This window comes from Rhea pennata, chromosome 1 (genome assembly GCF_028389875.1).
Source record: "Rhea pennata isolate bPtePen1 chromosome 1, bPtePen1.pri, whole genome shotgun sequence".
Taxonomy (NCBI): domain Eukaryota; kingdom Metazoa; phylum Chordata; class Aves; order Rheiformes; family Rheidae; genus Rhea; species Rhea pennata.
This window is the reverse complement of record NC_084663.1, coordinates 122,280,534-122,302,426: the sequence shown is the minus strand read 5'-3', so window position 1 is coordinate 122,302,426 and position 21,893 is coordinate 122,280,534. Positions and strand designations below refer to the sequence as shown.

Below are 21,893 nucleotides of genomic sequence, written 5' to 3'. Positions count from 1 at the left end.
AAGGTAAGGAGCAGAAAAAATGCGGCATTGTTTTGATATTGTTATTATGTAACTGAAAAGCACTTAATTTCTTAGGCAATTTCAAGTATGATGACCTATGAACTGCAGAATACTATTTGTCAAGATAACTACGACAATCCCTTCAACTTTAGCATAAATAACTGTCATCCTTGCTACAGATTTCTGTATAGTTCCCACATCCCCTTCTGAGAAGTAAAATATTACTGGATCCCATAATTGGGAAAATGGGATCAATTGTGATTAGACTGGAAAGGTTCCACTTGTAAGGAAAATCATTTACTTCTCCTTTTGGAAACAGCTGCCTCTACAGATCAGAAAGCAGCCTGATGGCTTTTGCTCTGCAACAGAGGATACTCATTTTCCAGCATGCGCTCAAACCCCGATTCTCTCCAATGCATTCCTCTGGCAAGAAGTGCTTTGAATTGCCAAGATAGTGAAGTCAAATCATCATGGGTGAATTTCTACAGTTAGTAAGAGCAGCTCAAACTTGCTGATATGCTTAAAATTTACAAAGGATGGCAGAACGGGAAGTGACGAGGTTTTTTTGTTACTGTTGTCTTCCTGTATATAACAGGTTTTGATATCACAGTTCTCTCTCCTGCTCTATTCATAATTGTTTTATATGTTAAGGCAACTGAAGCTTGGAGGAGTCACAGATGAGTTAGCACCAACAAATACGCATCTTGAATGAAGTCCCGTTCAGCCAAATTTCAGTTCAGTAATACTTTACTGCTATGACAAGTTAGCCTATTGCTGCCAAGCCACAAGATGATGAACTAGCCAGATTTCTGTTGAGGCATGTATTATCAGTCAACATGGAACTTCTTGGCATGTTTCAACTTTAATATGCATCAACAGTTTTGGTTTTTTTCCCTCTGTAGAGAACGTGTGGCTGTACAGTAATCAATCACACATAGGTCTTTCAGAAGAATGGACCTTTTGTGTACCAGCATGAATGTCAGACTCCTTACATTAACCTTGCTTCACCCACTCAAGCCTGCTGTTCACGTAAAACAGAAACTAAAGTGGAACTTGCACTTGCATAACATCAGCTAAGGAAGTCTAAGATACCTACATGGCATGTGTTTAGTCAGCCATGGATAATCCTATATCCCTTATCTAAAATGACTAACTAAGCTCTTCAAGAAAGGTTGACCATCATTTTTGGATGAAAATAGGACAAATGAAAAGTAAGAGAAAACACTTCATTTAAAGAGATATTTTAGAGAAGCATCGGTGTATCATCTTTTTTTCTCAAGTGTACATTTCTATCATCTTCATACAATTCTCCATTCATTTATTATTAAAAACTACTGTACTTTTTTTAGTACATTCCACTACTTTTTAATTATTCTACAAATGAAATGAACTTTAACTTGCAGCTCTGCCTTTGCAGAAATCTGATAAATACAGACTGTTTTCTATCCTTGCCTGTTTATACAGGCAAAATATTCTTTCAAATATTTCATTTGGAGTAGAAATAGACATCATAACTGCAACAACTTAAACAATCAAAAAAATCCTAAGATTTTAAAATAGATAGAATATAAGGTCATTTCTTAATTAAAAAAAAAAAATAGAGAAAGCCTTAAGTAAGCTGATATCTCTACCAAGTCTCTGAGCACATGATAGTCTCCATACAAACAACACTGATCCACCTTTAGGCAATTCTTTAGTAAGACTTGCAACTTCTTGAAAGCTTGATTTTTTTCCCCCAAAGAGAGTGAGTGAATCAGGGCAAGGCAGTTTTCTTGGCCAAAATCAAATCGTGGAGCCAAATATTTGCATATTCTTGTACTAACCAAAATCAGATCCTCTTTCATCTTTCTGCTTTGCTATATTCTTACAGTAACAGATTATATTTATGTCTAAGAAAAAAGCTACCAGTTCTTCATTGCAGCACAGACTGCAGTCTAAATATTATGTCAAATATCAGCAAATGCAATAGGATAGTTCCAATTTTCATAATGAGGCACAAAAAAGTTAGCAAATTCTAACAAAAGAATAATCAATCACTGGAAGTATTTATCATCCCCTTTTTCAAAAGTTTAAAATGACAACAGGTCACCTGGCCCCATACACATACTGCAAAATAACTTTAAAAGTGCAATATATAATCAGCCTGTGGGAATATGCCTCAGCAGTTCTGTATTTGCATGACTGACAACATGAAATGCCATGTTCTGTATTAATCTCTTTGGTCAAATGAATAGGAAGTGATTAATGACTTATATTACACAATTTATAATGAACTTTTTTGTGTTACACACGATATAGGTTATTAACCAAGCACATATCCATCTCATTTCCCATTAACTGTAACTACAGTTAGTACCACTAGCTGCAAATGACAAATTGTTAACATACAAACCATTTGATATAAATGTACTTTTAGAAACTATTCCCAACATACTTTTAAGGATAGAAAATGCATTAATTTCACTTTCACTTCTGGAACACTGAATTACTGTAAATATTTTGTTTTTTCGCTGCTTTGAGACATCTGGAGAAAAAAAAAGAAACAATTCAATTATCAAGTGAGAGTTTTCTTAGTGAGGGAGAAGCTAAAATACTGCAGACAACCTAAAGAGTTTTTGTCCTTTCAAAGTATGTCATTTTAGTTTTTAGAGAATCTTGGGGGGGAAATCATATTTAATAAGTTATCACAATTAAATGAGTTATATGAACAATCATGACTATTACTATTGTACATTTAGACTCGACCTCAGATGATGATTGCTCAGTCTGCCCTGCCCTCTGTTTAACAGACAACAGGTATTAGATACTCTGCTCAACCATAGTTTAGATTCTATAGTAACCCCAGTAACCCCAGCTGAAATTCTTTTAGGTAGGTTAGAGCGTCTCTAATTTTTCAAATTTATCCTTTTGCATTAGTAGTGGAAATGATTTGTGTACAAAGTTTGCAAAGAAAATTAGGCTCTCTTAGTTTACAGCTTTACAAAATGTAAACTATTTCCGTTAAGTAAATAGAACACAGTACCTTTCCCAGTACTTTGCCTCAGTCTAATCTGTCTTCCAGCAACACAGGACCTGAAAGTCTTTTTTCCCTTTTTTTCCCCTCCTTCCTGTCTCACTCCACCTCCTCTTTTTTTTTTTTTTTTTTTTTCCCCAAGATTTCCACTGCAGTTCTGGTCCTCTTGCCCCCTCTGTTTTGTCCTTTTCTATTTTCCATCCAGTTTACCACACTGGTCAAATGCCCACCTCCTACAATCTTCTTAGAAGTTCTTTAAAATTTTTGCAGTACATAAAAGCTTCCAGAGGGCCAAAGTCATCCTCTGTTTGTAAGCGGGTTGATCTGGACAAGAGCTTTTGGAAAGATCAGTCAAAGCCTTTTCACAGAAACCAGAACTGCTAGATGGAACAACCTTGTTAGGACCTTCCAGATTACAAGCTTCTTTCAGGACCGCATTCTGCATATGGCATTCACTAAACTTTCATAACTAAATATACTGGCATTGACATTACAAGAAATTGCTGCTTATGTAACCACAGATGAACCTTCCCAAAAGGCTGGTTTTTTTATTTATTTTTTTTTTAAACTCATCTGTCAGTTCCTTACCTGGTATACAAGAACAAAAACAAGAGACAAGGAATAATGTTTCTGCAAGTTTCATGTGAAGCATGAATCTACAGCCACAGTTCCTGTTATAAATGTATAATTTAGAACAATCTTTGGATATTACAAACAGGAAATGCATTATTTAACTTTGCATTTATTTTTGGTTTAAAGGCTAGGGTTTTTTCCAGCCTTTCATCTATAATGAAAGGAGGCTTAGCCAACGCGTACATTTCTTAGTGTTATTCTGTAAAGACTTTTTTGATTGAGTCTTTCTTTCTCTGACTCATATAATCAACGCAACAGACGTAGTCTTTTTAAAAACAGAACTGTTACCTTAAAAGACTGTTGCTCTCCATGTCTGTATAATACTTAATACGTTTAACTACACTGTTCAAAAAAGAAACTTTTTTTTCTAAGGGAAACAGATAATAATTAGAAACAGGTTTGTGATGGTTTTCATTTCGGTATATGGAAGAAATTCATACTTGCGACTGAACAATGTAGTTAAAGATTATCCTTAATTATCACAGAAATTCCTACCTGTGCTTGTCAAAAGTTATTTTCACATCTCTTCTGCAAATAAGAACGAACTAAAAATGCAGGCCCACTGCTTTTTCTGTGAAAGATGATCACTGAAGACATCTAGCCCAAGAAGAATGAGAATCACCTGTCTTTATTAATGCCTGAGCAGACAGCTCTTTCCAATCAGCAGGAAAAAACAAAACAAAACAAAAAAAAAAAAAAAAAAACCACCTGTATTGTAGATGATTTTATAGTGGTGTCCTACAATTCAGAACAGAATTGCATTATGCAGGTACAGGTAATAAATGGTGCTAGTCCATGGTTTTAGCTCCATTCTTAATAAAAGCAGATGTAAAAAGGAAGTTCAGAACCAAACATTCAAAATAGAAAAAAAAAAATCCCATAATTGGTAAATATGAAGGTAGAAGAAAAAGAATAACCATATTCCATCAGCATTATCAAACACAAAATAAGAAATTAAAGTATAAAACTATCTAGCTCTCATTGTTACTCACATGTAAACAAAAATCAATAGTCTCTAGCTTGCAGGCAGGAATATAACCTAGTCCAGTGGCAACCAAATGTTAATGTCCAGTGCCATAGTGGCATCTCCTGTCCCCTCACTCCACTTTCAACCCCCTCCCCCCCCTTTTTTTTTTAAGTCATAGAGACCAAAAAGATTGAACATACAGACGGGACTGAAATATGCTTTCAGAACAGCTGGTATTATAATGGGCAGAATATACAAATCTTAAACACAACTACCTACTGAAATTTTCCTAATGGTCAGGATTAACTACCTCAGCAGAAGAGGAATAAGAAAACTCAACCTTGTATACTCACTCTGTGGTTTGAGGAGGACTATATCCCTCTGTTTGCTAGTACCACACCTTTTCCTCTATTGCCACATTTAACCTTACCTACCTAGCATTCAGCAGAAGGTGAGGTAAGCAAGCTAGGTTAAAAAGATATTGAAAACGAATTACAAGAAATCCCCTTAAGGGAAAAGAATGTGTGACAAAAGTAATGGTGAATGGTATGGTAAAAGCATGCATTTTTATTTTATATCATGAAAACTATGACAGCCCTTAGTCAAGCAGGGCAAATACCCTTTGGCACTTTAAAGCAATTCATCTGGCAGATAGTAGCAACTCCCTAAGTTAATATACATCCATTCACTCTTCCCCACTTAAATGCTGGGCAATCCAAAATCATTTTATGCGATCAAGAATTGCTCAAGTGGCATGATTATGAAATAACTTACAACCGTTTTAAAAAACATTCAGAAAAACCTTGAGAACAACCTTTAATGAGGCAGTAACACTCAGCAGTAAAAAAATAATTAAATTTCTGACAAAAAGAATTCAAAGCACAGCTGAGGACAAGTGTCTTCCTGGCATTTTTCTACCTGAAAAATCTTTTCTAAGGCCTATTAGTTAATTTGTAATCTCAAAGTACATAAACAAATATATTTTAGCTCTGAAACAGTAAAACGGGTTCTAGTATTTCTCATCCATCTGTATTACTTCCATTACTATAATATCTAGAGATACAATTGCTATAATATATGCTCTATACTAATATGTTTGTTATATCTAAATGCATACTGCATGGTTCATAGAGGAAGTCTTTCAACAAACCTTCTTCTCAAATAGTTTAACTTTTAATGTAGTGGAAATCTGACAAGGCAAAAACAGTTGGTTAAGAAATGACCCTACAGAATTCTTCTCTATTACGTACATTCCTAAAATGTTTATTTTTAATAAATAATAATTTCATAGTCTTCCTTCAAAGATCAAATCACTCAAACACAATTGCCCTTTTCACAGAAGTCAGTAAAACCCAAGTGAAACTAAGTCCATTTCTCATTTGGATATTTTTGCCCAATCTTAGATTTCTGAATTGTTCTGTCATGATTTCTGCCCACCACACAATCCCCCTCCACACACACACACACACACACACACGTATCTACGAATATCTTGCCTGGCAAATTTAGGACTGATGAGCTGAGAAGTAAGCCTCATTTCACCCTTATTGACTTAGAAAACCAAAGTACCAAAGAATGAGAAATGATAAAAATATGGCAGAGGATTTGAATCCATCCTCTAGACTAGCACCAGGTTTCCTTGTTATAGAAAAAAATTTAATTAAGAGGCTTAAGTTTATATTTCCTTTCCTAAGTTCAATAAATAAATAAATAAATAAAAGGGGGAAAAACATCATTAAGAGTTGTCTATATAAAAAATACCTGTAGTGATAGCAGTTCAGTTCTTCACCATCCCATCAACTTACTCTTATACTATTCACTGAGGAATCTTACACAATTTAAGTTTTAGAGCTTCCAAAACAGAACACAGCTACCATACCAGTAGGCACTTCTTCAGAATAGTAGCATTTTATTAATTCACCAAGTCCTATACAGTGTCATATGCCACAGGAGGACTGAGTTCCAAAACAGTAAAGAGAACCTTTAACCCAGAATTAAAACAAAGACATTAGTTTAAGAGACTGAAGATTTCTGGAATAAGGGCTACTGTGTGCCTTTCTGCTATCACAAAAATAGCTTGAGGGGGGAGAAGCCCATACTTAGATATCATTCCATTAAAGTATGAAAGGCTGAAAGGCAAGCCTATATCACTTGGAAAGGAAAAACATTTGGCCTACAGATCGTGACAGTTTTTCAGACATGAGTTTCCACATTCACAGGTTTTTCTACAACACATAGATTTCATATGCACATCACCCTGAACTGTATCCTAATTTTGAAGAGAGCTGGTTACATCCTAACTGGATGACAATGATAAATGGTTGTGCTTTGTGGTTTGTTGCAGGTCTGTTCTTAAATGCACTGTTAATCATCTCTTGTGCCTAGTCAAGTGATATTACACCATTGTTAAACATGTACCAAGATAACAAATATGACAACACACTCTGACAATGAAATTCTTAGACGGCAAACCTAGTACAGCCACACTCATGTCAAGAAGCAAGGACCTCTTTGTCATTAGGCCCCAAATTAACCCCTTTATGATAAAGGCATTTCACAAGGTACAAAAATGAGATGTTGCAAAAGCTTGTCCTAAAGCACACTGGAGTTTTCCCATAGTCAGCTAAATCTTGGCAAGCAACTCTCAAGTCAGCAGATGACAGCCACAAAGGCCAAGTTCCAATTATACCCCAAATCCCAGGACATGTAAACCAGTTTCCCTGGTCCAGCTTCTTGCAGCCACCCTGTGGCCCTTCTGCTTACTCTGCTGCAGTTTCCCTAATCCAAGGGAAAGGTTACTGAGCTCCACCACACCTGAGGACCAGAGAGGCTTTGCATCCTACTAGGTCAGACCATTAGTCCATCAAATTCAGCTCCCTGTTCCTACTGAAGGACACCGGGAACCAAGCTGTGCAGCCCGAGAGCCCATTAAAAGCACTGGCCTCAAATGGTGTCATCCTCAACCAGCTACGCTCAAGAGGATGCTGAAACACATCCCTTAAGACGCGCTCCACGTAGCGACAGCCACGAGTGCCCGTAAGGCACAAAACGTCACATTACGAAGCCGAGCAAACCGGCAATGAGAGACCAGCATTAAAAAAAAAAAAAAAAAAAAAAAAAAAGGAAAAAAAAAGAAAGAAAGAAAAAGAAAGAAAGAAAGAAAGAAAGAAAAATCAGGAACAAAAAACCCACCCGCTGCACCCTCAAGCGACTGCACAGAAGAAGTCACGCTTTCAGCACCGGGGCGCTGCTGCCGCTCCGGCCACAGCGCCGCGCCAGCGCCGGCCGCTGGCGGGAGCCGGGGGCCGGGCCGGGGGCGCGGAGGAAGCGGCGGGCTCGTCCGGGCCGCGGCTCGCCGGCGGCACACGACCGCCACCGCCGCCCCCAGCGGCCGGCCCAAAATCGTGACACCCCCCCTCACCCCCCCGAAAGACACACGCACGCACACCCCTCTGCGCGGCTGCCGGGCACTTATATAAACGAGCAGGCGGCGGGGGGCGCCCGGCGCAGGCTGACCCCGGCTGCCCGCCGCCCTTCCCCGAGCCGGCGGGACGAGGCCGCCCGCCGCGACGCCCCGGGGCGCAGGAGCGGCCGGCTCACCTGCAGCGGGAAGGTGGCCGCCTTGTTGCCCACGTAGCCGCGGACGACATGGCTCTGGATGGAGAGCACCCGGCACTCGCGCTCCGGCTCCATGGCTGCTGCCGCTGCGCCGCCCGCCCCCGAGCCGAGGGTAGCGGCGGCGCCCTTCCGCGGCGGGAGGCGGAGGCGGCGGCGGCGCGTGGGCGTTGCGCGCCGTCACGCGCTCGCCCTCTCTCCCCCTGCCACCCCGCGCGGGAGGCGGGGAGCGCGGGGGCGGGCGGGAGCCGGCGCGCGCCGCCCTCTGCCGCCGCGGGCCCCGCCGGAGACAGGCGATCGGCGCGGGCACCTAAGAGCCGCTTCTCGCGTCGCTGCCGACAGCGGGCGCGCGGCCATCCGGCCACCCGCGGCCGTTAACGGCCGCCGCGCCCCGCCCCGCAGCGCAGAGGGCGGCAGGTACCGCCGCTGCGCCCGCCTCCCCCCGCTCACGCAGGGCACGCGCTGTCCCGCGCCCCCGGCGGCCCGGCCCGGCCCGGCCCCCTCGCGGTCTCGGCAGCGGCCCCGCGGCGCGGCGGGCACTGCTCCGTGACACGCACCCTGAGGCACCGACCCCAGGGTCACCGACCCCCCCCCCTCCTCCCGCCGACGGACGGCGCCGGCGCCCTCCCTGCGCCACGCTGTGCCACCCTCGCTCGCTCGGTCGCTCGCAGTCACGCGCACCGCCCTTGGGCACAAGCCGTTCCTCTGCCTGCCCTCGTCCCCATGAGGGGAATTACTTTTATTTTTTTCCCCCAAACAGGCAGAGTTGCTTACTGACACCTATACCCTCCTGCGACACAGGTGTCCCCCCCTCCCCAGTAGCTCTAACACCATCACCACATTATGCACACTGAGCACATGGACACTCACATGCACCTTACCCAGGTGCCAGGCCCCGCACCTCCTCCCGAGCCCCACACAGTACATCCACTGCCCTCGGCTGGGCTACTGGTGAGCTCTGCACAGGGCCACCCTTCCCCCAGCCCCACATTTCACACCAGCTGTGTGTGTCCCTCTCCTGCCTTCGCACCTCACTTCCACGCCTCACATGCTTCCAGCACCAAACATCAGCCAGCACAGGTAACATCAGCCTTCAACCTTCACACCCCACACATCTTGCCTGCTAACCCCCATTTGCTATCAACACTTCCCAATGCTGCCCCCTTGCACAGCACTAGCCACCCACACCTGCACCACAGCGTGCTCCCAGCCACTGTCCCCGCATGCTGAGAGACCACCAGCAGTGCACACATCCCTCCTCAAACATCCATAACGTGCTGAGAAGCTGCTGACACCACAGACACCCACACACGACACACTGTGGTAGCAGGCAGACCTAAGCCGTGGAGGCTCTGACAGAACGCAGCACTCGGTGAGATTTTGAAGAGAGCGCAATTATGTATTATTGACCCAAATAACCTTCAGAGTGCTGACAAAGAGTGAAAGAAGCTGTTTTTGTTGGCAAATGCTACAATACTTCAAGACACAGCAAAGATAGGACTTCGTAACAAGCCTTGGAATTTCACCTTCCTCTGGCCATTTGTCGTTATTGACCGTCACAAGTTCAGTTAAAGATTGCTTCTCAACAAGAAATCATGCCTGAAGCCTCTGGTCCTTCTTAATGTATAGCTTTAAATTGACAATTTAAATAACCTGATTGTTTTTTCAGCAATACGAAAGAGTATTTTCCGCATCATAAGTAAACAGTTGGAAAACGAGGGAGCAAAATGTTCTCGCTTTCCTGTTGTCACTCCAATCTCACAATTTAGAACTTGTTTTAGGTTGGCCTTATAACTAACAGTTTCTACTTTAGTTTACAATTCCTCAGTTCGTGTTTGAGGATATGATGCAAAACAATCTGTACAGAAATCTAGCTGATTAACATTTTCCTTTTATTTCTTTGCCCTGGCTTCCCATACGTTGATGAATTAGCTGTTAGATGAATGTCTGAGATATTGATAATCTTAGAGGGATTGGATTTACCACAAGGGAGGAGAAGAGTAGTGTTGCTACCACTTTAGGGTAAGTGTTACAATAGAAAATAGACTCCAATGGAACTAAACCTGAGAATTCTCCCTCCATCACTTATAAAATTTAGGTATTTTCCTGAATTGTAGAAGTTGGTACGACCCCTTGGAGTATCTGGTCTTGGGTCAGACCAATGATTCCAGTTGGGAATCTGAGCCATATATGCTCAAGATAAAGCAGTTTGGGAAAACATAACAAAACAGCATTTCACATGAGGAGGTTATCTCAAGTGGACAGGTCTGGATGGCAGGGCAAGGCAGAAGAATTAGAGACAGAGGTGTATATAAGAATGTTATCCTCCTCGGTTTCTGGTCACCCATCTCCATTCTCCCTCTCCAGGTTCCTTGCTTGCTTTTTACCACTCAGTCACTCCCCATCCTTCAGGATCCAAAGTCCTAATCTACCTCCTCTCATCATATTAGTATTCCTACAGCCAAAGCTCCTTGCCAGATCTTTTTTCTCCTCAACACTTTCTTCTCTTGCATCTCTAACTTTTTGTGCCCATTGTTCCTCTAATTTTTCCTCTGACTTCAGCTACTCTGTTCCTTCCTCTAGCTCCAATAACCACCATTTACCTCCAACAACTTCACAGTTTTTTCTTTTTTTTTCCATAGTTCCCTAATGTGTGTCCTTATCTAGTCTCAACTTCCAGTCATCACTCTTAACCCTACTGTGTTTTTGTCTCACCTTTCTCTCTTAATTCAAACTCCTTGCCCCGTACCCACTCATGCTCTCCCCTGCAACATGGATCTGGCTCTGGTCCCTCTGTATTCAAAGCAGGCAAAAGCCTCATAGATGTTACCTGGACTCACAAAGGAGGACAAGGTAAGGCTCCTTGCTCCAGTTTGCAGTGATGAGACCAGACAGGATGGTCAGAGTCCAGACTGGGAGCTGCAGGCCAAATCCCCTTTAATGAAGACAAAATTTTGAAGAATTTGAAGTACTAACAAATCATAACAGGACATATACAATCTTTTTTTCTTCACAGAGGCTAATGAACTCTATTAAATTTCGGGCTGCTTTTCATAATATAAGCAAAATGAACATTCTTGATGGGAAAGCGCCCTTTCCCTTGAAGTAAGAAGGCCAGGATTCCAATAAACAGCAATAAGATGTCAATATCTTTTGAAAGAAAGATCGCCAGAAATGTGGTGAGAGGATAGTCTGTATTTTCTGCAACACTCATTTCCAGATATGACTTAACTATTCTAGCTGATATTCTTTCCCTCTGTCTTCTCTCCTTTTCTTCCTCCAAAGCAAATCTACAGCAGAAAATGGCTATGCAGACATTCAGAGCTTGGCAAATTTATGAAAAACTAAATGTAAGATCTTGCATGGAAAAGGTTAGGCAATCTTAACAGCAGAAGCTTCCAGCTCTGCTTGTTTAATACTGCGTAAGCAAGTGCGGAACACACTATAAGCAAACATGCATATATGGAGTAAGCCATATGCCATATACACATGCCTCTTTCATCATGCACTTCCAAAGAACACATAGGCTGTTTTGTGATACATACCTATATAAGTTACACATTGCAATCAGTTAACAGGAAACCCACTTAAACTTGTTCATTCAGCCTGAAGTGTAACCACTGTTTTTCATTTAATAGCAAGTGCCTCATGTATCCTGTGCTTTACAAATGGGCGGCTATTACTTGCTATTTAGAAGAGAGAACATTTGCACTCTCATTGTGCTACTCTTAAAGCCTCTACAAACACAACTTAGCAAATGCTGAAATGTTGTTATTGTCCTATATTTTTTTCTATAGCTCTTAATACCCTGAAGCCTAACATTTCTTCTGCCTTCCTCCAGGCTGGAGGGCAATTGTTGGAAAACAGATGTTGTCCTTTGGTCCTCCTCCTTCTCCCTTCCCCAGCAATGTTCCTCTCTGACCTCGCAAGCTTATGATGCATACATACCACCATATATTCCATTTGGAGATGACTCAAGAAATCCATCTTGTAGGCCTCACAGTATTGTCAGGAGAGTCTAGGCCTCTGTTAAAATGGTTGTGCACTGACAGTAATGTTTTGTGCTGTGCTGTGCCTAATTACCTGCTCTGACTATAACTTCCCCTTCCTGATAGTGATATATTGTCCAGAGATGGTATCAGGAAGTGTTCTGACAGATAAAGCAGTTCTTTCTAAAAACTGCCCAAGCACATCTGACATTCTCACTACAGTAAGTTCCTTTCCCAAGAAGTAAAGCACACATCATATGTTTATTAATGTTTGTCCTTAGGTTTTGTACAGTACTCCTGCAGCTACTAGGCCACATAGGCAGGACAAGGAATATGGTTAGGGAGCTCTCACACATCTCACACATCTGAGCATAGCTAATGCCAGGCTGATTGTGTACCTGAGCAAGCAAACTACAGTAGGGGTAGCAAAGCTAAAGCTCTTGTTAGGAAGGCAGCAAGAGTGCAGATGCAGAGGTCTGTCCTCTCTGCAGCTGCTGGCGGTGAAAGAATGTTTGCTACAGGGGACCACATGCTGTTTCCCTAAAGAAACTGAGAAACAAATTCTGTGCAGGATTGCTACTTTCTTCCTATTATTCTGAAAGCTCCAAAGGCAAATTACTTCTACATCTTCGTACTTACCCTAGAGGAACAACTGATGCCCCCACTTATACTCTAAACTGTAAAGATTTCAGTCTTTTCATGGATTAAGCAGGGGAACCTACTTATGCAATCAACGTAAGCAAGGGGGATGACTCAACAGCAGCTGAATATCGAGCCACAAGATACAAAATACAGCTAAGCCTCTATTTCTATACACTAAAAAAGTTGTCACAAGCAACACCAAGACAGCAAAACAAATTTTCTTCCTTTCCAGAAGGCAGTTCATCTAAATGTGAGTACACCGTTTTCAAGCAGCGGTTTTCTACAAACTTTGCCCTACCTGCTCCTTAGGCAGTCAGGCCCCTTTCTCAGGAGTATGAGTATTTGTCAGAGGAGAAAGTAAAGCTAGCCTTCAACTACTTAGTCATTATGCATTCTGCCATGCTATCCTTCTCAAGTAATACTCCATTTGAAAAGACTGACTCCTAGATATTCCCCCAAATCTGGGTGTTACTATGACTATTTATGGGGTAAAGATCAAATTGCTGTGTGAGAAAGAGCTTCCTTAGAATAAAAAAGAGCAGTTCAGGTCAGATCAAATGTAGGCAATAGAGAAGCTGCCCTAGGCTTTCTACTGTAGTTGACTCCCTACAGCTGATGCTGTAGTACTACTGGGATGACACCTGCTCAAGCTCCTGGCCTTGAATTGTAATAGAAGATTATCACAATATGATCTAGGGAGAGGATAGTCTAGATGACAACTGGCAACTTCCACTGATTTTCCTTGTTCCTTCTATATCCTTCTTCTACAGCTCCCCTAAATCCTTCTCATGTCTCCCTCACTTGCCTTTGCCAAGCCTGTCAGAGCAGCAAAAAGCACTACACCCTGTGGCAGGCCTGGGGCAATACACAGCACAATTGGTCAGTTAGCAGACCAAGGAGATATACATCTTTACAGACCCTCTGGCTTTGCTCCTGGGCAGACAGGATAAACATCTTTACAGGCCATTTATTGCCCAGGTTGCTTACTTCCTAGATCTGTGCTGCTGCCCTTTGGAATTCCAGCTCCTAAAGCATGAAGAAATTGTGAAATTGCTGTGAATAACAAGCTTAACAGGAGTCAGCAATATCACAGTATTGCAGTGAAGGTAATGACCTTTTGGACATCATAAACAAAAATACAGTCTGCAAGACATACGCAGAAATCCTTCCAGCACACTCAGCATTGATAGGGTTTTTGGTGGAGTACTGTCAAGTTTTGGGAACTGCTTTTCACGAAAGACTGATTCAGGAGGCCATAAAATGATCTAAGGCTCCAAACACACAACTTGGGAGGAAATGTTTCTTTAATTTAATCAAAGACAAACTTTGATAACAACTTACAGATGCATAAGACACAGCTACAAAGACGACAGGAATATGTCCATAATGAAGGAGCAGCATTGCTTCAGAAGGTTGTTGAGTTTCCATCTTTGGTCTGCTTGTTTTTAAATAACTAGTGGAACAAATATCTTTTATGCATATTGAAGATATTTGATTTTTGTTGGAACATGAGTGCAGACTACATCTGTCTACAAAGGTCTCCTGCCATCCTGATTTTCTATATTAGCAGCAATAATATAGGGCTGCCTGGAATATGGAGCACTCAGCTTGATAAAGATGCATAGAGAGAGGGTCTTAACCACAAAAGATTTTGTAACTTGTATAAGGATTCTCCAAATCATTTCATGCTTCCACAGAAGTTAAAAGGTCAAGTTTTCTTAAAAGTCATATTGATAGCCTTTCCTTGCCTAAATAAGTCTTTAAGTAGCAGAATTGAACAGCATAGACTGTAATTCTGTATTCCCTAATCAGGAGATCATCGGTATTTATGACAGATTCTTGCTAGTTAGTTGAAGGTTTGCTAAGACACATTGTTAAAATACCCCCCAAATTGTGACTGTAATAGCAACAAAAACAATAATAAAGTATTTCCAGCATTTGACTTATGAGGGGACCATTATGCTTGTTTCAGACCAAATTTTCACTTGACCTGTATTAAAATTATTAGCTTTGTTAAGAATTGTCAGCAATAGTGGAGAAAGAGCCATTTTCTTAGCAAAAGAAAGTAGATCATTGAACATGAATCTTACCATTTAACATATTCTACATGGAGGAATCAGGATGACTAATCTAAACTTTTTGACAAGCAGTTGGGGCTGCTGGCTTTAATAGAAAAAGAGCACCAATCGTTCCTATTTCTCAGAAACCTAGAATAAAGTAAAACTGCAAACTCGCAGGGTTGGCATGCTATTAGCTTTGGTGAAAAATAGCATGCAGGAAGATAGTTGGGCTTAAATCCATACTGGCCGCACTAGTGATTATAATAAGCCCGTATAGTATATACTATATGAGTGTATTATATATTGTATTATATGTATATATAATACAATCATAGATGTTCCGATTTCCTTTAGACAAAGTTGAGAGAATCAGTCCCTATAATAGGCCGTAAATAATGAAAACAATGTAATTCTATATTCCACATCCAGTCATGGAAACTGGTGAGTACTCCCTTCTCTTGTAGCCTTTAAAACTTCGCAGTATGAAGACCCAGACACATCCCAGAGTAGCCTTGCTTTGTAATCTTATAAAGAAAAATCATTTAAAATATTAAGAGACTATGATCAGAAGACTAACAGTGGAGTAGCCATTCTCTTACACCTCTGATTAAAATCTGTTCTGTATCACTGACTTGCAGAAGGTCCATATATTATTCTGAGCATTTTCACAAAAAGGCTTTTCCAATGGGGCCCAAGGGAGACCAGGCAATGTATCAGCCTCCAAATGTCAGACCCAGTCTTGCAATCATACTGTTTTATTGAAGTAAAGGAATCTGCTCCTACGAATAATGCAAAAAGGGCTGAGTATCAAGATGACAGATAGGGCAAGGATGACAAAATTCTTTTTAAAATACTACCACCATTACAAGTGGAATGCAGTCCAGCATTGTACTGAGTGGGATTCTTGAACCTCAACCTTACCTCTTGAGAACTATAATACTCCCCTTTCCAAAACAGTACAGCATTTTGTTGCAAAATTCCAGGCTGCAACACCTCTTACACTATTACAATTTCCAGTTCTGGTATACAAATATTTCTGCTAGTCCCCTTGTCTACACCTTCTTGTTCCTGTACCCATGTAACAAAATGGTTAATGAAAAGAAAGCAGAAAGCCTCCTTTGGCTGGTATAAGTTTGCATGTTTGTGCTGAAGGCAAAGGAACTGCTGTGCTTAATAGCAACTTGTAGTCTGGTCACACAGAATCACAGAATGGTTGAGGTTGGAAGGAACCTCTGGAGATCATCTAGTCCAACCTCCCTGCTCAAGCAGGTGTCACCTAGAGCATGTTAGACAGGATCGTGTCAGGTGGGTTTTGAGTATCTCCAGAGAAGGAGACTCCACAACCTCTCTGGGCAACCTGTTCCAGTGCTCTGTCACTCTTAACAGGAAAGAGAAAAAAAATCATAATGTTGGGAGTTAAACCTCAGTTATTGGTTTTGTTTGGTTCTTGTATAATAATTCACCATAGCTAAAGAGGCAGCAGAGCTCTTTATCAACCAATATAACAGTTCTAGCAACAGACCAAAACCCTGCTCTGGTAAGCAAAGAGGTAGAAGATGCAAGCAGCTACAATGCAATACAGTGCAATGCAACATGCCATCATGATAGTAGTATTAGAGAAATGCATGTAAATATTTTAATTTGGAGTTTGCTTCATTTTTAAGGCACTTGAAAGAAAAGAAGGAAGGAAAATGTGTTGATTTCATTCCTTTTAGTAGTTTGAAATCACAAACACTTCAGTATCTACCTTTTTATCATTTAACCTTGAAAATTGCTTGATGCAGATTTTGGATCTGAAATGCAATAGTACGTGCATTTGCTTTATAGAGCCTGATAACAGCTGGAAAAGAACAAGGCCATTCCCAGCAGGGAGAACAAACCTCACAGTCACAAACTGCATTTCTCAGCAGTTTGTTCCATGTGTGTATGTGTGTCTTGCGTCACATGTTGTTGTCTTGCAGTCATGAGTCACTTGCTTCAGATCCTAAGCTAAGGGTATTAGCTTAGGCAAAGCTACATCCCTACACAATTTATTCCCTGGGGAAATGTGCACAGGGAACTCAGGCCACTACTGTGATCTAAACGGAACAGATTTGCATTTGAGATCAAGCTGCAGGGGGTAGATGGTAAGCTGACTAATACTGTATCTATTTTTAGTCCGGTTACCTGGGTAATGGTAATTTCATTTTGTTCTTTTACTTCAGTAATTACAAAAACACATTTTACTTTAAATTAAGCTTTAAGTTCCCAAGAAAACTACTTAGTTTTTTTCCAGTTAGTATAATTTCACTAATTAGTAGAATATCATTTCACTAATTAGCAAGATTAGTCTTAACAGTGGACAGATATCAGAAATCAAGGGATGTTACTTTCTTTTTTTCCAGGCTAGAAACTCTCCTCTAACTTACTCTTGCTTTTGCCTGTGTTACCAGGAGTCAATTCTCCCACTATTGTAGCTTTGACCATTGGAACTAGTAGCAAATGCTAATCTAGTTAGCTCTGATTTTCCTGCTTAGTACAAAAATATAATGGTAGAATGAAATAGCTGACATTAGCAGGATTAGGGTTTCATATCAAACTTGTAACAGTCAAAGCTATCAGTAATTTCAGAATGATTTTAGGTTTGCTAGATAACACTTACTAGTAAAGTGCACTGTTGGTTTAGCACCTATTGGTATCTGTAAAAAAACCCCACGCATCTTTCTCTAGAAATGAAAATTATGCAAAGAGGCAAAGTTGCAAAAATTCGGTGGAAATTCATCATTAGCCTTCATTCTTGTAACATGAATAATTAACATTTTTCTGAAATTTAAGATAACACTGCTTAAGATCCTGTCAGCAAACAACAATTCAAAAAGTAGCCACCTTCCAACTCCAGCGAAAGAAATGAGAATCTAAGAAATACAGACCATTAGCATAAACACATGCAAATATTAGCAATACAACTGTGTGCAAGCCACAGAATCTAGATTCATGCCTCTGAAAAGGGAAAGTCAGAAAACAGAACATTGTTTTGGACTTATTTTAGTCTCTTGCCTAATTGAAAGTAGGATGCTTCATACAGGATAATTTCCTATGAGGATCTTTCATCTTCCTAAATTGGTTATCCTGGGATCGAAGGGGGGAAGAAAGAACTTCTTTACATAAAAAAGAACAAACACCACAGCGAAGAACATCCACCAAGATGCCAGAAGGTTTGATAATAAAGGGGTTTTCACCAGTATAACAACTCCTATAATTAAATAAGTTAAACCAACATAGAAAAAATGCAAAGATTACATGAGATGAATGGGTGAAGACTGCAAGTTACCATCTGGTCCTGGCAGCTATGTCAGCTGCATATCGTATCATTATCATCAGCAATGGTAGGCTCCTTGGCTGGTTAGGAACGATCAATAAAGTTGTTTGTACCATATTCAAGCCCTGAACATGCCAACGGACAACTGCAGATTCCTGTGCCTGGCATCCATATTGCTTTCCTTCAAATCTTACTATCTTCACATACGTTAAAAATTCTTCTGTACCCCAAGCAGTTCATTCACTGAGCTCCAAAGTACGCGCGTGCAGGGAAAGCCAGAATACCTCCTACCTTTTAGCAAGCGACTGTGTTGCAGTTCAGGCCCTTAAGGGCCAGTTTCATAGCCTGTGAGAAACAAGTAGCAATTTGTTACTCTCTTGCCTTAAAGGGTCCTGAGTGGATCCCTGGATCCCCAAGCAGGAAAGACAGGTCACTCACCGCATCCCTCCCTTCTGACAGCCTACCTGGAACCAGCACAAGACCTCAACTATGATTCCTGTTCTTTCTCTCACAAAGACTAACGACAAAGACTTGAGGGCTTTCTTTTTGGAGGTGAAATTGCTCCTTGGCAATACTCTGCAGAGGCAAATACACATACTTGATTATAGAAGCGTTTATAGTTTCAGCTTGCATTTTATGGCAAATGTCTCCGACACTTTGCTGTTCTATCATAGCAGCAAAGCTGATGAAAAGATGACTCCAAATTGGAAGTAGATCTACTCTCCTCAAATTAAGACTGTGCAGTTCCTTTTCCTGGAGAACATAACTGCTGGCATTTTTCACAAATCTGTGTCAAAGAGGTGGTATGTAATACAGGGATTCCTTCTTCATACTCACTAGCTGGTAGAAAGCAAAATTTCTTCAATAAGAGCTATTTTAGCATTGCGTTCCTGCTCTGGGCAGGATCACAAATTAATGGTCAAGACTGGAGTCCAACTAAGCCTTGATTAAACTAAAGTGTCCACCAGCAGAAAGAAATTATAGGAAACGATGCATCCAGAATCTTACTGGCCTTAGAGAAGAAGTCTTGCTTTTTTGGTATTAAGATCTTGAATCCTGTTTTCAATCTTTTTCCCTTTCACTTTTTTTTTTTGATCTTGCACGCATACTTTTGTGCTGAGTATTACATTACCTTCCCCATCTGGTGAGCCCTGTGAGTAGTCTTCAATGGTCAGATCAGAGGAAGAGCAGCTGCAATTCTTCAGCAACAACTATTGCAGGAACATACACAAGAAATAATTTCTAAGACTGCAGAACTCCTACCTGTATTAAAAACACATAGTAAGCAGAACTCAAATCACCAAAAGCTTTACTTTTATTACGGAAAACAAACATCTGAAAGAGAAATGTAAATAAGGAACAGCTTAGTTTAGGAACTGTGTAATTACACCATGTTACAATGTTTTGTGTGTGTGGAATGTTTTAAAATGTTCATGCTGAAGCCACTGGGAATTGTTATTTTTCTTTACAACTCTGAAATTGGCTAGTAGGCTAATTATCTGCTGATGTTGATGCCAGAACATTGTGATATTTCAAAACAGTGGCCTGCAGGCCGAAAGGATTATATTAGCAATAAGTCTCCTTCTCTGTTTTAATCCTCCAAAAGGAATTGCCACATAACGTTGGCTTGTAGGAAGGATTTTAAGCCTATGCTTTGAAGTGCAGTCTAAGGAAAAGAAAAAGGGGGGGGGGGGCGGCAAAAAGACCTACTGTATGTGAAAGACTTCAACAAACGCCTCCTTTAGCATGCCTGTATTTTCCTCCGGTGTAGGGTCAATATCAGAGACAAGGTCTGGAGATGCTAAAATCAGAAGCCTGTCTCTCAGAAGTAAAGAACATATCTACAGAACAAGGACAGCATCATCTTTTTGAAAAATCAATTTATGTAAAATAATTCATTTTCTGAGGTAAAATTCATGTGAACAGGGCCTAAAAACTGATTTTGGAAGTTTTTTAAACTTTCTAAATAAGGTTTCTTTAAGAACTAAGGATTTCTCCTCTCCACTGTCTAATAAGAAGTGATGACAAGGTAATCATATTAAGGAAAGCACTGCACAAGATGATGTTAAAAGTATTTTTGCTCCCCTCAAATTTTATTTACAATCATCAACTGTATTATTTGCAATAAGTTGCAACATTTTTGCAGATGAAATAATTTGTTTTTTAAAATGGCCTGTGTAAGTCACGTACAAAATGAGTTCAAGTCCCACAGCAGAGAATACATATCTCCAAAGTCTTTTTATTTCAGGGATAAAAGGAGAAAAAAAATTCTTTCCACTCCTCTTATCCGAACGAGAATTTATATAATCTGGGATGCAACCGTTACGGATACTTGACTGCAGCACTGATCAAACATGCTGAAAACATTCTACATGTCAGCAATCATGCCCTCTGTCCAGAATATCAAGACATTAGTTATAGTCTTACATTTCCACAGGGAGGGCTGTTTCTACAGCTCAGCTTCTAGTTCTACAAGACATTGTAATACAAAGTCACTAAATCTCTCTTTGAGTTGTGTGATGTGAATAAAATGCAAAACATGCTTGTGTTACCTTGCAGAACGTTGCGAGGATGAACATTTTCTGCTTTCTTGGAAATTTCAGCCAATATGGATCACTGAAATGCCAATCCAAGTCCAATCCACTTGCATGAATCCCATAAAGACTCATGAGAATCATACAACGATCACCAGAATCACATTCAGTGTAGCTAGTACAAGTTTCACTGCACTATACTGCACCTATGTGGCTGAGATCCTCTACAGCACAAAGGCAGCATAAGGCTCTAAGGTAAGTCATGTCTTGGTCCATGGCTGAACTACAAAGAAGGATTTCCACCTGACACTATATAAAATAAAAACTAAATCCACATGTGCTTAAGATTGTATTCTGTGGTCTTCACCACCATCAGAACATACTACCATCTAAAAATTTAGGTATCCATAAACATGTATGTAACAAAACTATCACCTCTATAGGATTTTATTCTGATGAAAATCTGTTTCAATACTACCTGAGAGATTTATATTTAAATTTTGCTAGTGCCTTTGCTGTGGATAGGTCACTTTGCCTGAAAAAAGAAACAAAAATCAAAACAAGAAAAACCCCAGTTTTTGCATTTCTGCAAATTCTGTGCCTGTCAGAAAAGCAAGATTCATTTTTGTATCCATCCCACCCAACGGAAGGACTCATCAGTACCTGAGGTGGAGACATGTAGCACTCTGTGTGGGATTTTTACTGTAACTCCATGTGGTGTTTTACTACTAATGAACATGTAAAGAACTTTTAGAGAATGCTCATCTCTTATCACTTTGGCACCTGCATAACTATAGCTGTAGAGTATTTAATTAAAAATTAAAATTTTTAATTTTAATTGTTAAGGAATAACAGCCTTTGACTTGCTTTTGTTTTCTCTTGAGCAATCCTTCAGTTGCTGATATCCACTCTATGGCCCAATTACAAAGGTCAGTAGCTCAAGGTGTATGAACAAGCATGTCCTACCATAATCCTGCTTCTAACATGTCGCAGTCTGTATCAGTTTTGGTTAATTATACAATATTAATAGTAGTAATAATAATAAAGGCAGTAAGAGCATGCAAGAACAATGTTCTTTGTACTTTCAAGGATGCCCCAGAACACAACTTTCCCATTTACACCCTCCCCAATTTACAAATTTA

The 21,893-nt window shown here is 40.5% G+C and overlaps 1 protein-coding gene across 3 annotated transcripts in view; it reads right to left on the bottom strand.

Annotated features, from left to right (window-relative positions):
- PDXK (pyridoxal kinase) overlaps positions 1 to 8,349 on the bottom strand; it is a 53,290-nt gene extending 44,941 nt beyond the window's left edge. For all 3 annotated transcript variants that reach the window (XM_062599388.1, XM_062599397.1, XM_062599404.1), the window contains exon 1: positions 8,214 to 8,349. In XM_062599388.1, coding sequence (XP_062455372.1) covers positions 8,214 to 8,306 — 93 coding nt within the window. In that variant the 5' untranslated portion in view covers positions 8,307 to 8,349. The remainder of the gene's footprint in view (positions 1 to 8,213) is intronic.
- Positions 8,350 to 21,893: the final 13,544 nt, after the last annotated feature.